This window comes from Melospiza melodia, chromosome 4 (assembly GCF_035770615.1).
Source record: "Melospiza melodia melodia isolate bMelMel2 chromosome 4, bMelMel2.pri, whole genome shotgun sequence".
Lineage (NCBI taxonomy): Eukaryota > Metazoa > Chordata > Aves > Passeriformes > Passerellidae > Melospiza > Melospiza melodia.
This window is the reverse complement of record NC_086197.1, coordinates 94,762,230-94,779,499: the sequence shown is the minus strand read 5'-3', so window position 1 is coordinate 94,779,499 and position 17,270 is coordinate 94,762,230. Positions and strand designations below refer to the sequence as shown.

General features: G+C 39.2%; 1 protein-coding gene across 2 annotated transcripts in view; it reads right to left on the bottom strand.

The window, feature by feature from the left end:
* The window catches only part of PTPRO (protein tyrosine phosphatase receptor type O), a 140,824-nt gene that overhangs the window by 6,530 nt on the left and 117,024 nt on the right, over window positions 1–17,270 (bottom strand). The window contains exons 16-24 of one of the 2 annotated variants that reach the window (XM_063155634.1): window positions 16,229–16,297; window positions 12,343–12,426; window positions 9,188–9,223; window positions 8,152–8,233; window positions 7,062–7,152; window positions 6,484–6,560; window positions 3,777–3,911; window positions 2,264–2,386; window positions 869–1,023 (exon numbers count right to left, since the gene is read on the bottom strand). In XM_063155634.1, the coding sequence (XP_063011704.1) occupies window positions 869–1,023; window positions 2,264–2,386; window positions 3,777–3,911; window positions 6,484–6,560; window positions 7,062–7,152; window positions 8,152–8,233; window positions 9,188–9,223; window positions 12,343–12,426; window positions 16,229–16,297 (852 nt within the window). The remainder of the gene's footprint in view (window positions 1–868; window positions 1,024–2,263; window positions 2,387–3,776; window positions 3,912–6,483; window positions 6,561–7,061; window positions 7,153–8,151; window positions 8,234–9,187; window positions 9,224–12,342; window positions 12,427–16,228; window positions 16,298–17,270) is intronic. The other variant, XM_063155635.1, reaches the window with a different exon arrangement.

Genomic DNA, 17,270 nt, shown 5'->3' with positions numbered 1-17,270 from the left:
GAAAAAACACACACTGCCTTCATTTAGGGATTCTTATGTGTGTACAATTCTTAGCACTGTAATTTCGCATGTGGTGTTTAAGTCAGATTTCACAGAGGTTTAACAGAGTTTCACACAGCAACCCAACACCTCACCTACTACTAAGGGTGTGTATCTTGGCAAAAGCTCTTTCTTCTGTTTTGTCATTCTTTTCTGAAAAGCCTTGAAAGTGTTTGCAATAATGTTTAACAGCTCATCTCAACACAGTTCAACACAACTGTCACAAAACAGGTCTCTAGTTTGGCTTTTGTTAATTTCTCAAATAAGATGAATACAACAGAATTTCTGACATGTTAATTGGACAGATCAACTGATAAATTCATTCTGTGCCTTCTTGAAAGTCTGAGAACAATTGCTGCAGGAGTTGATCGATACACTAATTCTCTGCCCTTCCAACTAATTTTGTAGCATTTTTATTTTTAATTTATGTGGTCTAAGATGCACAGTATAGTCTAAAAGTACTACCTGAAAATATCCTTCTTTGCTGCTAGAAGAATCCTCACTGAAAGAAAGAAATACTACAGCTGTTGCCCAGCTCTCTGATACTTGCTTCTGTTCCTCCCCAGAACAATTAAGCAGTAAATACAGGGTCTGATTTCATAATATGATATATAAATCTCTCCCCTGGTTTATTGAGCACTTGTTTTGGCACTAAGACTCACAGAACAATATCCTCTATGAATTTCTCCATGAGGTCACAGGACAGAGCTGCATAACAGCAGAGAGAACCACCCTCAGCCAACAGGTGAGCAGAACCCCAAAACCTCTATTTCTCGCAGTTTCATTTAATGTCACACCTTGTTCTTGTGCTATTCCTTGAAGCATTTACCTGCAGTGTATGACCATGGGGCCTTTAGTCTTGGCTGATTTCTGCCTGACCATCTGCACAAACTGCAGGATGCTCTCGGCAGCGTTGGTGGTGGGCACGCCGTGGTCTGGCCAGGCCGTGAAGTTAAAATGCATCACGTCCTGCACCTCATCAGCCTGGTGGGACAAGCACAACAGCAGCATGTCATCACACTCAGTCACACTGAGGGGCTTTCTTGACATTTTTTGGTTTTCTTTTTTTGCCTACATACAGCCTGAAAGACTGAAGCCAGCCAAAAAATTGGCAAAGAACAAACTAGTTAATTACAAAGTGGGGGGGGATACCAAGCCATCATTATCAAAACAACTTCCTGTTTCTGGGTTTGGGATTTGCTTCTTGCTTTGGTCCCTGTGGTAGTTCCATCTTTTTTCTGCTTTTAAACCAAGAACTGTTGCATTTTTCAACTCTGAGCTTTTTTTCCCGCTTTTTATTCCATTCCCTCTCCTTTTCTCATTTTGCCACAGATAAAGAACAACACTGTTGGCAAGCAGTCAAACCTGGACTCTCAAGAGATTTTCAAGTTTAAAGAAAAAAAATCAAAAACAAAAAAAGTCAAAAACCAAAAAGCCAACCCCCTTCCCCAAGTAAATCCCAACCCCCCCCAAAAAACAACAACAAAAAAACAACCAACCAAAAAAAAAACAAACAAACAAACAACAAAACAAAGGGAAGAAGAAAAGATTACCAGAGGAAACATTTAGGAAAAAAGCTCATTATCAAAAACTCCACATTTACAGTGCTAAAAATTCTAGTGGCTTTAGATGAAGTAATCCTCAACACAACACATAAGGTCCTGGGTCAGTGGTGAGCTGCCAGTGCACAGCTTTTTCCACATCCCCTCCCTATCCCTAAACTTTGCTTCATGAGATGGTGCTGGCAATGAGCTGATGCAGGAAACAAAGGTGGAAGGAAAGTCTAAGGAGCTTTAATCTGGACACCACATACTCTCACTTTTGCTTAAATATTTTATAGGTAGGCATGATTATTGCAGAATTGCCCTTTTGAGAATTATTTTCAATTCTTCCATTGGTATTTTCAAGTTTTGAATAATTTATAGCAAGAAGGTGTGCTTGAGTTATAGAAAAGAAGGAATTCACACATTCGTTGTCAGTAATTATTGGTACCACAGAATCGTCCAGAGCTCTGGTGCTACTTTTGTTCCAGCTTTGCGTTTTGCTGAGAAATTCAGAGACAACGATTTTAGGGGAAAGTTTTGTGATTTCATCATTTGTCTGTGTGAAGTGAGGGTAAGGACATTGATCTCTCTTATGTGTTTCCTGCTGAATGCCAGAGATGGACAAAATTCAGAGAAAAGGCTGGACTGCAGTCACTCCTTTGGCAGAGGGTTTCACTCACGTAGCTGATTCGGAAGCTGCGGTACACCCAGTCCGTGTGCTCCTCCTCACTCAGCATCTCCACTGTGATATCCCCATAAGCAACAGGATCTTCTGTGAAAGGCCAGTAGTGGTCACACTTCACCTGAAACGTGGGGAAATCCAGTAGTTTTTGCATTTATATAAAGATACACATATGGAAAGAAGTACATGCAAAAGGAGGCAGAACCTCAGGTTTAGTAGTGCCTGTCACTGTTCACTTGCTGCTGAAATAAGAAGAAATTTATCCTGCAATGACTTCCAGTCTGACCATTCCCATTTAATTGTGGCCATCAGCTATTTAGCAGTTTTCAGAAGGGCAGCTTCAGTGCAGTGAAGAATAGACATAAAGTGCCTTTTATTATTCTTCCTGATATAAAGGTCTAAACGGAGCAAAATGCTGGGAAAGAGAATGTGCATATAAACCCCCCCAAATTATATTCCAAATATTTCTATTACAATATCAAGGGGAAATGTAAAGCTAGAACTTGTATTTTATAATTATTTAAACTTAAGAGTGCAGAATCACAGAAGACCTGAGGTTGGAAGGTTCCCCTGGAGGTCATCCTGTTCAAGCCTCTCCCCTCTCAAGCCGTGTTACCTAGAGCCAGCTCTAGACCATGTCCAGGTGACTTTGGAATATCTCCAAGGATGGAGACTCCACAAGCTCTGGGCAACCTATCCCAGAGCTCAGTCCCCCTCACAGTAAATAAGTGTTTCCTTTCTTCAGAAGGAATTTAGTGTGTTTTTTTAATTTGTGCACATCACCTCTTGACCTGTCACCGGGCAAGTCGTCACTAAAGGAGTCCCTCCTCTCCTTTCCCTCCCATCAGGTATTTGCACACAGTGACAACACCCCTGGAGCCTCCTCTTCCCCAGGATGAAGAGTCTCAGCTCTCTCAGCCTCTCCTCATGTAAGAGGAGAGGCTTCATAATAAGGTCAGGGGAGGTAAAAGGGCAGAAAAGGGTGAAGAAAGTCAACGACCTGAGGGGTCATCAAAGAAGTTCAAAGAGGGTAGAGGAAGGTTAAAGAAAGTCATGGAAAGTCAACAGCAGAGCAGGTCAGGGAAGGTCAAGGTTCAAGAGAAGGTCAAGGAAAATCAGGGAAGGTTGAAGAAGGTCAGGGAAAGTCAAAGGATGTTGAAGAACTTCAGGAAAAGTCGAAGGAGGTCAAAGAAAATCAAACAAGGTCAGAAAAGGTAAGAAGGGGACAAAGAAGGTCAGGGAAGGTCAGGAAAAGTCAATGAAGGTGCAGCAAGTCAGGGAAGGTCCAAGAAGGTCAATAAAGGACAAGGAAGCTCAAGAAAGGTCAAAGGAGGTCAGGGAATATCAGGGAATGTCAAAGAAGGTCTTGAAGTGGGAAGGTAGATGCCATTCCAGGGCTGGTTGTGATGCTGTCTCATGATCAAAAACAGTGCAAAGACATTGACTCAGCATAAAAAAGCTCTTTTTCAGAGTGGTTTCATTTACACCACACACAAGATTTTGTTACATACCCGTCTTTTCTCATTGCACTGAGTGAGCATAACGATAATTTGTGATTTTTGCTGGAGAACCATCTTCCAAAAATCATTCCTAGTTTCTGGCAGGGGTCCTTGGGTTGCAATGTACTCCTGGGGTGAATTATAACCCTAAAATACAAAGAGATGGGTCCTGCTTACCAACATGGCTACTGCTTCAGAACATGTTTTTTTCACATTTTTTTTTAGCTTGCCCAAGCCAAATTTGTACTTCTAAAAGTGATTTTTAATATAAAGAAATTAATTTTTTTTGGTATTTATTTTGTGATGACAACTTTTGCTAGATTTTGATGTTCCCAAAGTATAAACAAACTAAAATGCAGAAGTTAAGGCTGTTACCACATGAATCATTTGCCCAGAGAGAAAAAAGGCCACATTAAAAAAGCAAGTAATAAAAGCCCTAAGAGAAAGTTACAGCTCCTTCCAGATTATGTAATTTTAGGGTTTGTTTAGTTATAGGCACAAAACCAGTTACAGATGCCCAGTCTGCTCATCCCAAGCAGTGCCTGTGGTGATTTTCAGTCACTGGTGTCAATGGAACAGGATTATAGACATGTGTTTATGTCATGAGTTCTTAAATTAATAAAATATTAATTAGATTTCTGATTAAAATAATAGAGAAGATGATGAGTCAATGCCCTTAACAGATGCTAAGATGCTTCATTTGCATGTATTCCCTTTCCCTTACCTATCAACATGATTTTAGTTGGAAAGATTCCTTTCTCCTCTCCAAAATCAAAAGACTGTTATTAGGACTATAATAAAAGACCACAGAATGACCCTTTTGGCATGTGCTATAACCATATTTGCTGAGATTGTATCATCAAAACTGCATTTGGAAAGTAATTTTATATTCCTAGCAAGAGCAAAAAATACATCCAACACACAGCATGATCCCATGCAAATTGGGCAATTTCTGGGCCACCACTGTATGTGGATCATAACATTATTTGTGATTTGGGAGCACTTTCATCAAATGGCTTCCTCCAGACATCTCTGCAAACGAGCTCAATCCCAGTTTTGTGCACTACACAGAATTTGCTGCCTGTTCTGTTCTTGCCTGACCCAAGTGACAAACCCCTGTTAGCACAGGGATAGATCACCCCTGGTTTCTGGGTTTGGAGGCAGTGGAACACTGATTATCAGGAATAGAACAGCATTACCATCACGTGTCTATCCCAGTTTCCATGGTCAGCACTGGGCTAGAAGCAGAACTAAAGAGATGCAAAGCAGAACTGAACACCTGAGAGGGGCTGCTGCTTGAGATCCTGTTATCCCCAATCCCCTGTGACAGAAGTTTGTGACGGTGTTCTCAGGGGTTCTTGGATGAGGGAAGAGATGAGGATCTGACTCCATGTTTCAGAAGGCTTGATCTATTATTTTATGATATATATTACTTTAAAGCTATACTAAAAGAAGAAAAGGATTTCATCAGAAGGCTAGCTAAGAATAGAATAGGAAAAAATGATAACAAAGGTTTGTGGCTTGGCTTTCTGTCTGAGCCAGCTGAATGTGATTGGCCATTAATTAGAAACATCCAACATGGGCCAATCACAGATGCACCTGTTGCATTCCACAGCAGCAGATAATCATTGTTTACATTTTGTTCCTGAGGCCTCTCAGCTTCTCAGGAGGAAAAATCCTAAGGAAAGGATTTTTCATAAAAGTTGTCTGCGACAGAAGTTTCCTGTGCTGTGCATCCTGGAAGGTTTTCCTTTCCTGTTTTTTGCAGTGTGAGTGCTCAGCTTCATGCCCTGGACACAGAGAAGCCAAGCTCAGACACTTGGCTCAACACTGCACACTTGGGCAGTGCCAGAGTGACAGAGAAGTGGCTCCAGTGACTCATCCAAGGGCTCCTCCTTTCTCCATAACGCTGGCTCAGCTCTCTCCAGCACAGCCAGGCTCAGCTCTGTCCACAGCCAGACTGCAAAAATGCTCATTTCTCTGTGAAAGATCTCTTCCTAAAGGGCTGCAGTGACCATGCAGAGCAGCCCAGGGAATTCTTGCTCTCCAGCCCTCACTGAGCCACAGCACAAAGGTACCAGAGGGACAAACCCTTGTGCCATTGCAGGGATGAGCCTGAGTGACTGCAGGGGAGAGTGGAGAGAGCTGATGAGCTTTCAGCCAACCCCCAGTGTCAAAATATTTGCCTACAGCTCTGTGTACACTGTGTAATTATCCTGGAACCGTGGGTGCTACCCCTGGTAAGTGTGTGCTCCCTGCCAGGTGGAGGGAGGAGCAGGGGAAGCACCAGGGAGGAGGCAGAAAGCAGAAGTTCTCTCCACACACCATCTGGGCTGTGTGCATTTTGTGCATTTGGAGTGTCTGCCTTAGCTCTTTTCTTCCACGTGCAGTAGAAATCTAGAAAAATTCCTCATTTGAACTTCTATGTTTCACCTCGCTATCTTAAAAGGCCACCGAATCATTTTAACATTTCCTGCTCATTTCCATACCAGTCCAATCAAAGTCTCACAAAGATTCACAGCTACTGCAACAAAATTTGCCAAAAACCTCCACCTTTTTTTTTTTTTTTTTTTTTTTTTTGCTGTTCCATGTAGGCAAAATATTTGGAAGCTGAAGGAGATGCTGAAAACATGACAGAGCTTCCAGGAAATGCTGTGTTATTTTCATTTTCAAGGGCCCAGCTCTGCCTGGTGTGCAGGACACTGAGCTCTGTACTCACAGGGATGTAATTGGCATTGATGTAGTCAGAGCCCTCCTCTTCATTCATTGAGACTAAGCGGACACGACTGAAATCATCTGTGAAAGGAAACAGAAATTGGGGAAAAAATCACCTCTCAAATATGGCTCTCATCTCCAACTAGGCAGAATTTAAATTAGCCCTATAGGAATGACCAAAAATAATCTGTTAAAAAATAGAAAATTCTTGTATTGACTAAGAGAGCTATGTTTGCTTCGGCAAACATGGACACACCATCATTAGTGTCCTGCAAACACCCCCTCCAAGTGCTGTCCTTTGGGCTCCCTTAGGCTTCATTAAAATCATAAGAGAAATACAGTAACACTACTCAGCGGCATAAAAAACCTTGTGTTTCTTACCTCCAAGCTCTTGCCATGATAAACATTTCCAGGAAGCTACATCTAACATAAAAACAACCCTTGCCTGGTTCTCTGCAAGAGCAGGATTGTAGAACAGGCTTTTACCAGCCTTACAAAAATCTCCTGATTCTCCAGTTTTCTTATTGGAGCTCTTCTTTCCCTCTCTGGGGACTTCAGCAGGATTTAGTGTGTTGCACTTACAGGGCAGGATATTTGTGTAGCGATTCTTGCAGCGATTCATGGGGAGATCAGCAGCAAAGTGGGGGATGTCCAGCCCAATCAGCTTTAGCTCCTGAGATGACAGAAAGGAAAATGCCAAGGTCAGCCTCAAAAACACTCAGGGATCACCACCCTTGTGATCACTTGTGGCAGGTAGCAGAGAGAAAATGCTCATAAATCACTTTATAAATTGACAGCAGGACGACAGATTGTCTTTTATTTGATGAGTTGGGCTCCAAGCAGCTGGAGAGCAGAGCTGGGGTTTCTCCTCCTGATGTTGCCAACACATTGATGCCATCCCAGAGCTGGGACTCAGCATTGGTCCTCCCTACCCACACTCACTGTCAAACCAAAAATCCTGTCAAACCAGGGGCTGGCTAAGTTATTTCTGTGGTGGCATCTGCCCCCCTTAAAGAGGATTCTTGAAATCTTCAAGGGGGTCTCAGTCCTGGGGAAATGCTTGGAAGATCTTTCTAGTCATCATCTTCAGTAGTTACATGTAATAGAGGGTGCAACAGGGGAATCTGCTGTCAGGAAGGGATCATGGAAACACCGAGTGCTCCCCATTTAAATCTTTGGGAAGATTTTCCATCTTAAATCTTTGGGAAGCAGCCCCAGGATAGGGATGGGATTTAGTTTTATACTACTAAACTGACTTTAAATTTTGACTAATTAAGACGGTGCACCTGAACTTCCTGAGAGAAATCTCCTTGCTCTTATAGATATTTCTGATGTTACTTCCTGATTTCAGTGCTTCCTCTCAAATTAAGGACATTAAATAAACAAAATAAAGCCATTAAAATCCCAAATTAAATTCAGGCTGCCAGCAAGCCCTAAACTTAAAGCAAGCGTGTTTTTTCTGACAGTTAACTCACACTGAATGTGAGAAGCCACTCCAATCAGCTCAATAAATGCAGGATTTAACAAAACCAAGCTCCACTTCTAAATTCTGCAGAATTAGGAGGAAGTGAAGCTGGCCCACCCAGCAACAGCTCAGATCAACCAACATAGTAGCACGCCATGCTAAACATCTTGAAAAAGCTGATCTGGGCAAGAATCCTCAGAGTTTTACCTCGAATTGCAGAGAAAATTTATAATCGGAGTCTTTGGCCATATCCTTGATGTATCCATCAAAATCGTCCAGCTGGACAGGGCTTTAAAAGAAAAATACAGAGAAATTAGGTTAAAAAAAATCGGATTTTTGTAGCACTTTTCATTCCTTTCCCCCAGAATACTTTCAAGTCATAAATATCCATTTGCAGCTTTTAATGCTAGAGAGAAATAAGGACAAACCTTGTGGTTCAGGGTCACCCAAAGGTGGGTGTGTTACATTTTGGATGCCACTGCCCTGACTGCTTTCTCTGCTGGCTTTGACAACTACACACATTTGTAATTATAGAGAGATAGTGGCTAAAAAAAGGTGGTCTGTAACTATACAAAACCATGGAGAGTTTCAGTAGGTAGGAATTAGCCTTGATTTAATGACTCCCCTCTTTCCACACGTTTTTTTTTGCCAGGTGAGATCTATCTGTTAGTGAGGCACAGCCCCTGAACACAACACAGAAATAATTAGGCTGATGCTGTGAGTAACGAAACACAGGTAAACAGCTCCCCTCTCCTAATTATCATACTCTAATTTACAAGCTACTGGAGCATGTACACAGTAATCTTCTCATTTACTTGGAGGCAATATGCCCATAGGAACCTGTCTTATCACCACTCAATTACTCCTGTTTACCCGCCAGCATTAATGATCTGATGTTCTAGCAACAACTGTAATGAGAGCCCCATGTCAACAGGGAAATGTCACTGCAAACAAATGCATCCCAGATTTTTCACCATTTGCAGTTTTTAACCAAGGATAAGCTCTGCTGAAATCACTAAGTGGGATAATTGATCTTTTCCCTGCTGACTGATTTTGTATGTTTTACTGCAATCTGTTGAGCAGAACAGTTTTTGTCCAATTTGCGTTTGTTTTCTGCTTTCAGGTATCTCTCTTGGGATATGTCTATCAAGAAGTTTTCTGTATTTGTAAATAAAATACCACTATGCCATGATGTCTATTTAGTCTAAGACTTATTCCTTTAAATATCAAAGAAGTTACATACTTGGTCAGCTTTCTCTTCTTTAATCCATTTTTACTCCTGAAAAAAAAAAAAAAAAGAAAAAAACAAGTTTTAAAATTCATACTTATGAATTAAAAGTTCATTAAACAGTTGTACAACCTTTATTCAAAGACAGCACTGATTTAAGAATGTGTATTTTTTCATCATACTTGGGAAGAGATTGTTAATAATAACTTATAATAATTTTAAGCTGATAGCAAGATTTCTATTGAGTCCAGTGGGATGCACATCCCATTCTGTGGCTCTGGGAATGGGATTTGCCATTGCAAAGGAAAATCTGTGCCCAGGAAAAGCCATGGGTCCCCCATAAATCCTGACCCATTGGCTCTGGGTGGGCTGGGGCTGAGTCCCCAGGGCCTGAGCCTGGAAAATTGGATGTCAACCCTGGAGAGCACCTGGGAATGAGAAGCATCTGCTGGGTAAAGGGACAAGAACGCCACTGGAAAATTCAGGAAAAGGTGAAGGAAAAAAGAAAGGGCCTGTCTCCTAACCTGCTTATGATGATAAATGAAGCCAATGGCAAATATCCTACTGACCTCAGCGGGACTCCAGCTTAAACCTTAGATAATTTAATTGACTTTAAACAGCTGGAGATAATTGTGCCAGTCATGTTAAACAATGATTTATGGCCGATGTAATTCACTAGCCACAGTTGTGAGTAGGTTTTTGAGTGTGTTAAGCAGTAAAACCCAAAGGACTGGATTTAAGAACTGCACTACACCAGCTACCACTGGGTGGATTTCTGGAGGGGGGATGTGTGTTCATTTTGTTGTTGCCAAAAAGAAGTTAAGCAACAAAAAAAATTAATAGACAAAACAAACACCTTGGAATTACTTGGCTAGAGGTCTAAAAAGACTGATCTGTGTTCAATCAGCCACAGAGCTCAAATAGATTCTTGCTTACTCAGAAGGAATTTTAATAGTGTCAGTTTTTAATTCCTGGGCATTAAACAATATCTGTTATTTTTACACATTATAATGATGCTATTTTAAATTTCATGGTGATATGAAAATTATGTCTGGATCACTTGGTTCACTGTTTCAATTAGTAAATTAAAGACAAGACTTTTAAATTCTAAATAATGGAATTATACAGAAAGAAATAATAAAAAGCAGAATATTTTTATTTTTCTACCTAGTTTAGAAGCTACTCTAAAAACAAATAAAGGACTACTTTCCAAAATTAAATTTTACAAAATATTCAGTTTCTGGAGCAGCCACAACCTGCAGTAATTTTGTTATTTTTGTCAAAGTACATTTCCATTTAGATGAGGATCTTTGCCTGCAAAATTAACAAGAGCTATGGCAATACCAGCTTTATATTAATGTGGAGATTAAATATTATAAACCTCTTCAGCCTATCATATTATCTGTACATTCATATGTACTGAACACCTAAACTAGTGGTATTTATTTTCCATCTTTGAAGATTTTTTTTTTCCAGTGAAATCTTAACGTTAATTCCACTAAATTATTCAACACACCTCTATCCCCTGTGACTATGGTAAACCTTTTAATGTCAGGCACATAAGAATTAATTTGAAAAGGAAAAAAAAATAGCTAAATGTCTTAGCTCTTAATAGCTCTTTATGATGGGAATGCCTCTAAGAACACTTCTCCAAGGAACACTTCAAGAAGCAATAAAACAAATGATTGACAAACATTTCTCAGCAAGAATTTTGTGTGCTTTGATGGTCTCAAGAGGCCTTTGTTTCTTGGCATTGCAATTGTTTCCTGAACGTTCATAAATGTTTTAAACCAGCTTATGTGCAAAACAAAAACATTTGAAACATGAGCTGGTGTTTTCATCTGTTATTCCATTTATTCTACATATTAAAATACAAAGAGAGGGATTAATCTCATCTCATTCCACTTCAGCTCCTGTAAACTTAATCATGCAGACTGAAATAGGTAGATTGATGGAAGGGGAAACCTCTGAAGAAAGACAGGCATCTGGAGAGGTGAACGAATGAATAATAAAAGAAAAAAGGCAGAGGGAAAAAAGATGACAACATTTTTGCAGCAGTGCCATTCACAGTGGCCACTCTGGGCTTCTTGACCATCTGAGAGAGCTCAGTGTGACTTCCAAAATAACCACCTGATGCCTGAGGTTTTAGCTCTTATCTTTTTCAGATTCTGTGCTGCTTTAACTCACATTTCAAGGCCCACTGAAAATTTGGATGGGTTTTTCTACAGACTCACTGTAACGCAAGGAAAATCAGTCTCAAAAATCCCTGTGCTGAAGATGCTGATGGCTGCCTACCAGGGCTTTGGTGCCTCATGGTAAGACCAGGGAAAATTATAGGGAAATAAAATCTTAACCTCAGGACCACCTTTTTTGTAAAACCCTAAAACTTGGACCCAAGAGCATCAGGAATTTAAGTTTCTTAAGTTTATATTAATTAGGCAATTTTGGGTCATAGATTATTATAATTATTTGTTAAATGGCTTGTAAAACAATTCTGGTCCTAAGAGGAGTGGCTTTGTTCGGTTTTTGAAGAAAACAATCAGGTGTTTATTAAATCCTTATTAATTATTTACAGACAGTAATAAATATACCCATAGTATTAAATATACCCACATACACAATATATGCACACAGTGACCCTGTTTTTACTCTTTGGGACTCCTAGTTGTATCCATTCTCAGTGAACTGGTTTTACTTCAAAAGCAAAGCTTTTACTGACATCAGGAGGGCGTAAGAGCACCTTTGAAAAACAAAAGTATTTGACATCACACACCAAACAGGTGAGGCACAATCAAGCAGTTTTAGTAATAGAACAGCAGCAGCAGCAGAAGTCAGTGCCAGGCAATGAACATGTAAATGACCACGACAGAAGAAGTCAGGACTTGTCATGAAGCAGCAAAAATTGCAAAGACAGCAATGAGATGGATATGATGACCACTGTAAGATTAGCTTTTTAATACCAAAATGGGTTGGAGAATAAGCAGACAAACCAGATGAAGCAGGGTAGCAAATACTTTGATACCCACATCCTCGCCAGTCCATGTTCCAGTGCAAAATTTTATCTCTAAAAGCTTTGACCCATTTGAGAACAAAGGTACCACACATTTTTCATGTCATAGTAATTCACATTGCTTACACATTGCATATGGAAAAACAAGTAAATCACTTACCAAGGATTAACATAAAATGCCAAAAGATAATCAGTCCAAAGGCATGAGGGTAGCAGAGTTAGGAAAGCAAATACACTTCTACGCCTGTGAGCATTAATAAATAACATACATAAAGATGAAAAAGTGAGGAGAGTTAGTAAGACAAACAGAAATCAGGAGATCAGCAAATTCTATTTTAAAAATCAACTAAACTCATAAATCCTACTTCTTACTTACTTCCTAATAATATTATTAGCATCCCTAGAATTTTTCCTCCTCAACCTGAAGGACTTTCAGCTATCCAACACAAAATTCTATATGGTTAAAATAACTATGTTTTATCATATTGATTCAGGCCTGTTATTCCTAATTTTCAGAGAGTAAAGGGGGTAGGAAAACATCATTAACAGATTTCCAGCCATTGCATTGGTGGTGTTAAGCCTACTTTCAATGTTTTGAGATATTCAGTACTGATATGGTTTGTTTTTATCACATACATAATCTCCCATGTTTGTTCCTGCAAGTGATCCTGTGGATATCAGAAGATCTATATCAGAGAGAAATTCAGATGCTTCCAACATCTCTTAATACCCTCTATTGAGTCAGATTTCTCAAGGCATCCCTATAATACTTTGCAGAGTGCTTTAAATTCTTTCCTAGGTTTTCATCTAAACATTGCTTGAACAGTTCTTCTAATTCTGCTTTCTATGAATAACCATCTACAGCAGATTTTACTATGGCTAAAGGAAACGTGAGTACAAAATCATTCTAAATTCCTGTATTTGTAAGCTGGTTCTGTGTGCATTAATTCAGGAAACCCACTCAATCCTGTTCTATCTATTGGTGAAATAGGCTTCAGGTATTTTGCATATATGAAAAACTCATGGAACTTAAACAAACTTGGCTCCAGTAAAATGTTTGTTTGTTTTTTTTAGTCAAATACACCCTCAGGGTGTTTTTCCCCATCAGAAAATCTGCCGCCTTAAAAGTGATACCACCCTTCTGCAGCTGTTCTAAAGAGGAAACGCAAAGTTAAATTTTCTTGTTCAGTACTCTTTGCTCTTATGAAGTTGGTAGATACTGTGTTTCCCTGATAAATAAATCATGTCAAATTGAATCATCTCTAATCTCAATCTTCCAGCCAGTGAGGAAATCTTCTGCCCGTGCAGTGAAAACTCCAAGTTATGCTTTAATGAGTTTTGCTGCTGCGGAGGAAATGGGCAGTGCAGTTTCTGCAGGGCACCTGCCCCAGGATTTGCAGGATTTGTGAGGCTCAGCCAGAGGCAAGAGGGTCAATCATACACCACAATAATGCAGAATCAGACTATGGCATTCACATCCTCTGAACAGAGAGAGAGATAATTCTCTCTCACAGTTTTTTTTCCTGGAGAAGCACAGAGAGAAGAAGAAAAAACAGTCCTTATCTCTACTCGATGCTCCTGTTGTTTTTGCGCATGTGGAATGTGTTAGGAAGATTGGGTACCTGAAGGGATTTGGTAACTGGATTCTGGTGATGGTTGTTTATGTTAATTAATCAATCACTCAAAGTTGTGTCCTGACTGTCAGGAGACAGTCAAGAGTTTTCTTTAGTATGTAATTTAGTATAGTGTAATAATATAATGTAATATAATTTTAATAAAGCCTTTTTTCAGAATTCTGAGTCAATGGAGTCAGATGCCAACCATTCACTGTGTTGGGGTCACTGAATTCAATATCAGACCCTTAAGGCTCATTTGTTGTTTGAGTTTCCATGGGGCTGGACTGAGGATGAAATTTGGCACAGATCTCTGGTGCCACAGAGGTTTCCATTAGGCTCTGGAGAGAGAAGTGATGATGTTGCTGGAATACTTCTCCTTCCTTTGAGAAGCTCCACGTGAGGCTTTTACTTCCTCTTGCCTGCAGAGGCAGAAGGAATTATTCAAGCCTGGGCTTATTTCATTGCCAATACTCACAAGAATTTTCCACACTTTATCAAATCACTGGCTAACATGCTTGCAAACTGATTTATATTCACAGCCTAGGAGCTCTGACAGCTAAAGCAATTTATTTTATTCAACATATGAAAAATGTGTAATTGCCTAATAAATACAATACTGTTTTTTTCTGCAGTCATGTAGTCCTTCACATCCTGCTCAGGCTTACAGAACAACTTAATTAAAAGGAGGAAATGCAGAGATTGCTCAAACCCTGAAAAGTCAGCTGAGCTTCCCTTAGGAATCAGTGGATATGCCCATGGCTCCCTGACTGGATCCCTGGAATGAGCCAATCCTTCTCTCTGTTTTTAGGGCTGAATTTCCCACCTGGCTGCCTTGATGGATTGTGAATCTGCTCTTGACACTAGACAACAGAGGCACACAAAACAACTCTCAGAGAAATAAGGACCATAAGATAAGGACACACTGCCTTCAGGTACAAAAGTTTGTGGAGATATTAAGCAGGAATACTTTCCTCAGTTTATATTTTTTTAACTTAATTTATGTATGTATACATATATGCATATACACACTGACATACATATGTATGCTAAATCAAGCAAGAACCTTCACTTTCACATCCAAACCTATTAATTCCCTTCCCATTAAAAAAGAAAAAAGAGCCTTTTATGGTTTTAATAACATCTGTTGCTAGTTCAATAATTTCATTCAAGCTTGGCTATTTAATTAACATGAGTGTTTGATCTTCTGACTTTTTTTGCCATTAATACAGCCCTAGCAAGAGAAGCTGAGGGATGGTTTCATTTGTACTGCACACAGCTGGCTGCTATTAAAGCTAAACCAAGCAAGTGAAGCTTGTTTAATATCCAGCTAATTAGCAGCACAGTGAGATATTGACAAGATTTGCTGGGCTTGTTAGTTCAGTTTGCAGCTTATTAGCAAAAGGCTTGTGGTGGTGCAGTGTCAATCCAGTTAATCCCAGCCTGGCTGGCAGGCTGTGTCCTGTGAGGTCATGGAAAGAAATTCCCTGTGCACCAACTTTTCTTTCCAACTTCTCAGCTGTCAGCAGAGCTGACCATGGGTGTAAAGGCATTTTTTTAGGTTTTTTTCTCCTGGCCTACTGGAATGGGGCTGATGTCATCCTGTTAAGTGTCTGTGCTTGGACTTGCCTTGAAAGAGAAGAGGTTTTTGCGGAGATTGCTAACAACAGAACAGTAAACCTTGGGCACTGTCATTACCATTTATTTGATTATCAAAATAGGGATGATGATGAAAATAGGGGTGGCAGATTCACACTGCCATTCAGGTTTACTTCTATAAAAGCTAATCCTACAGATTTTCGTTGTTCAAATACTTCTCATCAGCTGATGGTGACAGAGATGATTTACAGTCCATATCAGTGCCTGGCATTCTTGCAGGTGATTTTCTAGACTAGCAAGATATATTTAGGGATATTTTTTTTTGTTATTTTATTCAACAGCACTGAACATAAAGTTACAGTATATATTTGAGTTGGCTTGTCCTTGTCTTGTAACATAAAGAAATATTTATTAAAGGCACTGTATGAAGACAGTTGGTAATTAGTTATCTACAAATAATTTTACTCCTGGATGCAAATACATGGAAGTGCTAATGAATTTATAGATAAAGTTTTTACAGTTGTGTTATTTTAGGAAATATGCCTGTAAGAGAAAGGGGAAAAAAATCCTCCCCAAACACATCCATGAAACTTGGCTGATATGCAAATGCATCATTGCCTACTAAAAACAGCAGGTGACAGAATGCATGTCTTCATTCATCATTCAAGAAATAAAATACATTCAAGGGATAAAATAGAAAATTAACAAGCCTAGTAGTTTTATCCTAAAGAGGGACAGCAAAGACATAAAAAATAAGCACTATAAGATTACAGATAACATTTGCCAAAAAGCAGAGATGGGGAAGAAAACATAAGCTTTTCTTCAAACACTCACCAGTTATAGGGGAGCTTTCCATCTCTCTCCAAAGATGCAAAATTCACAAAGGTCCCAGCCCCACACTCCCTGTTCCAGGAAAACCATTAAGTAAAAAGTTATTATTTTTGGATTCACAACACTTGCAAAGAGCTTGGTTTAACAAAAATTTAACCTTTGGAGTTGCAGGGAAATGCTAAACACTCATCTGTGACTTGGTCTCAGATAATGTGAAATGAACATAACTAGAATCCTTTAATGTGGTTGTCTAAAACCAATAAATGTTCAACACCACCTGAGATCAAATTGCCTAAAAATGCTTCAAAAGAATGAAATTCTCAAATAGACCTTATCTTCTGTCTAAATTTGTGCTTTCCATAGTAGGGCACTGGCCTCAGTGCACAGCTTAAATATTTACCCTTCTATACTAAATATTCATTGTTCCCACTCCAAGGACAAGTTCTTTAATTATATCCTTTTTACAGGATAATTATAGGTAATTTTGAATCATGAAAATAACTGTAAGGAAAAAAAATAAAATTCTGAATAACATTCTAGTAGTGTCCTTATCACAAGTCTATTATTTTCAGCTATGAATTATAAACTAACTTGACTATTTTCTTGATTTAAGCAAACAATTGCTTGCAGCTTCTTTCTGGATTTATTTTTAAAATTTTCTTCTGGGGTGTTTATGTTCTGTGGCTAGAAGCAGTGATGAAGAGAAAAAGCTTTGGGTTGGCTGCTCAGTAATTAAATAGAAAAGAATTAATTTAGCTGGGAATTTCAGAGCCAATTGCATGCAAAAGGAACAAACTATATAATGTTTTTTTAAAATGATAACTTGAGACATATGTGTGATGTGGTCATCTATTGCATGGAATATATAGACTAGACACAACACACAAAATCCAGCATCTTGTTAAGCCCAAGAGTTTTTACATAAGATTTTTTATGTGAAATAATTTCCTTTCTTGACACAGTACCATAAATTAATATAAAATATATAGATTATAAAAGGACAAAGACTCTGTGATACCTTCAAAACTAGTAGGTAAACCAATTA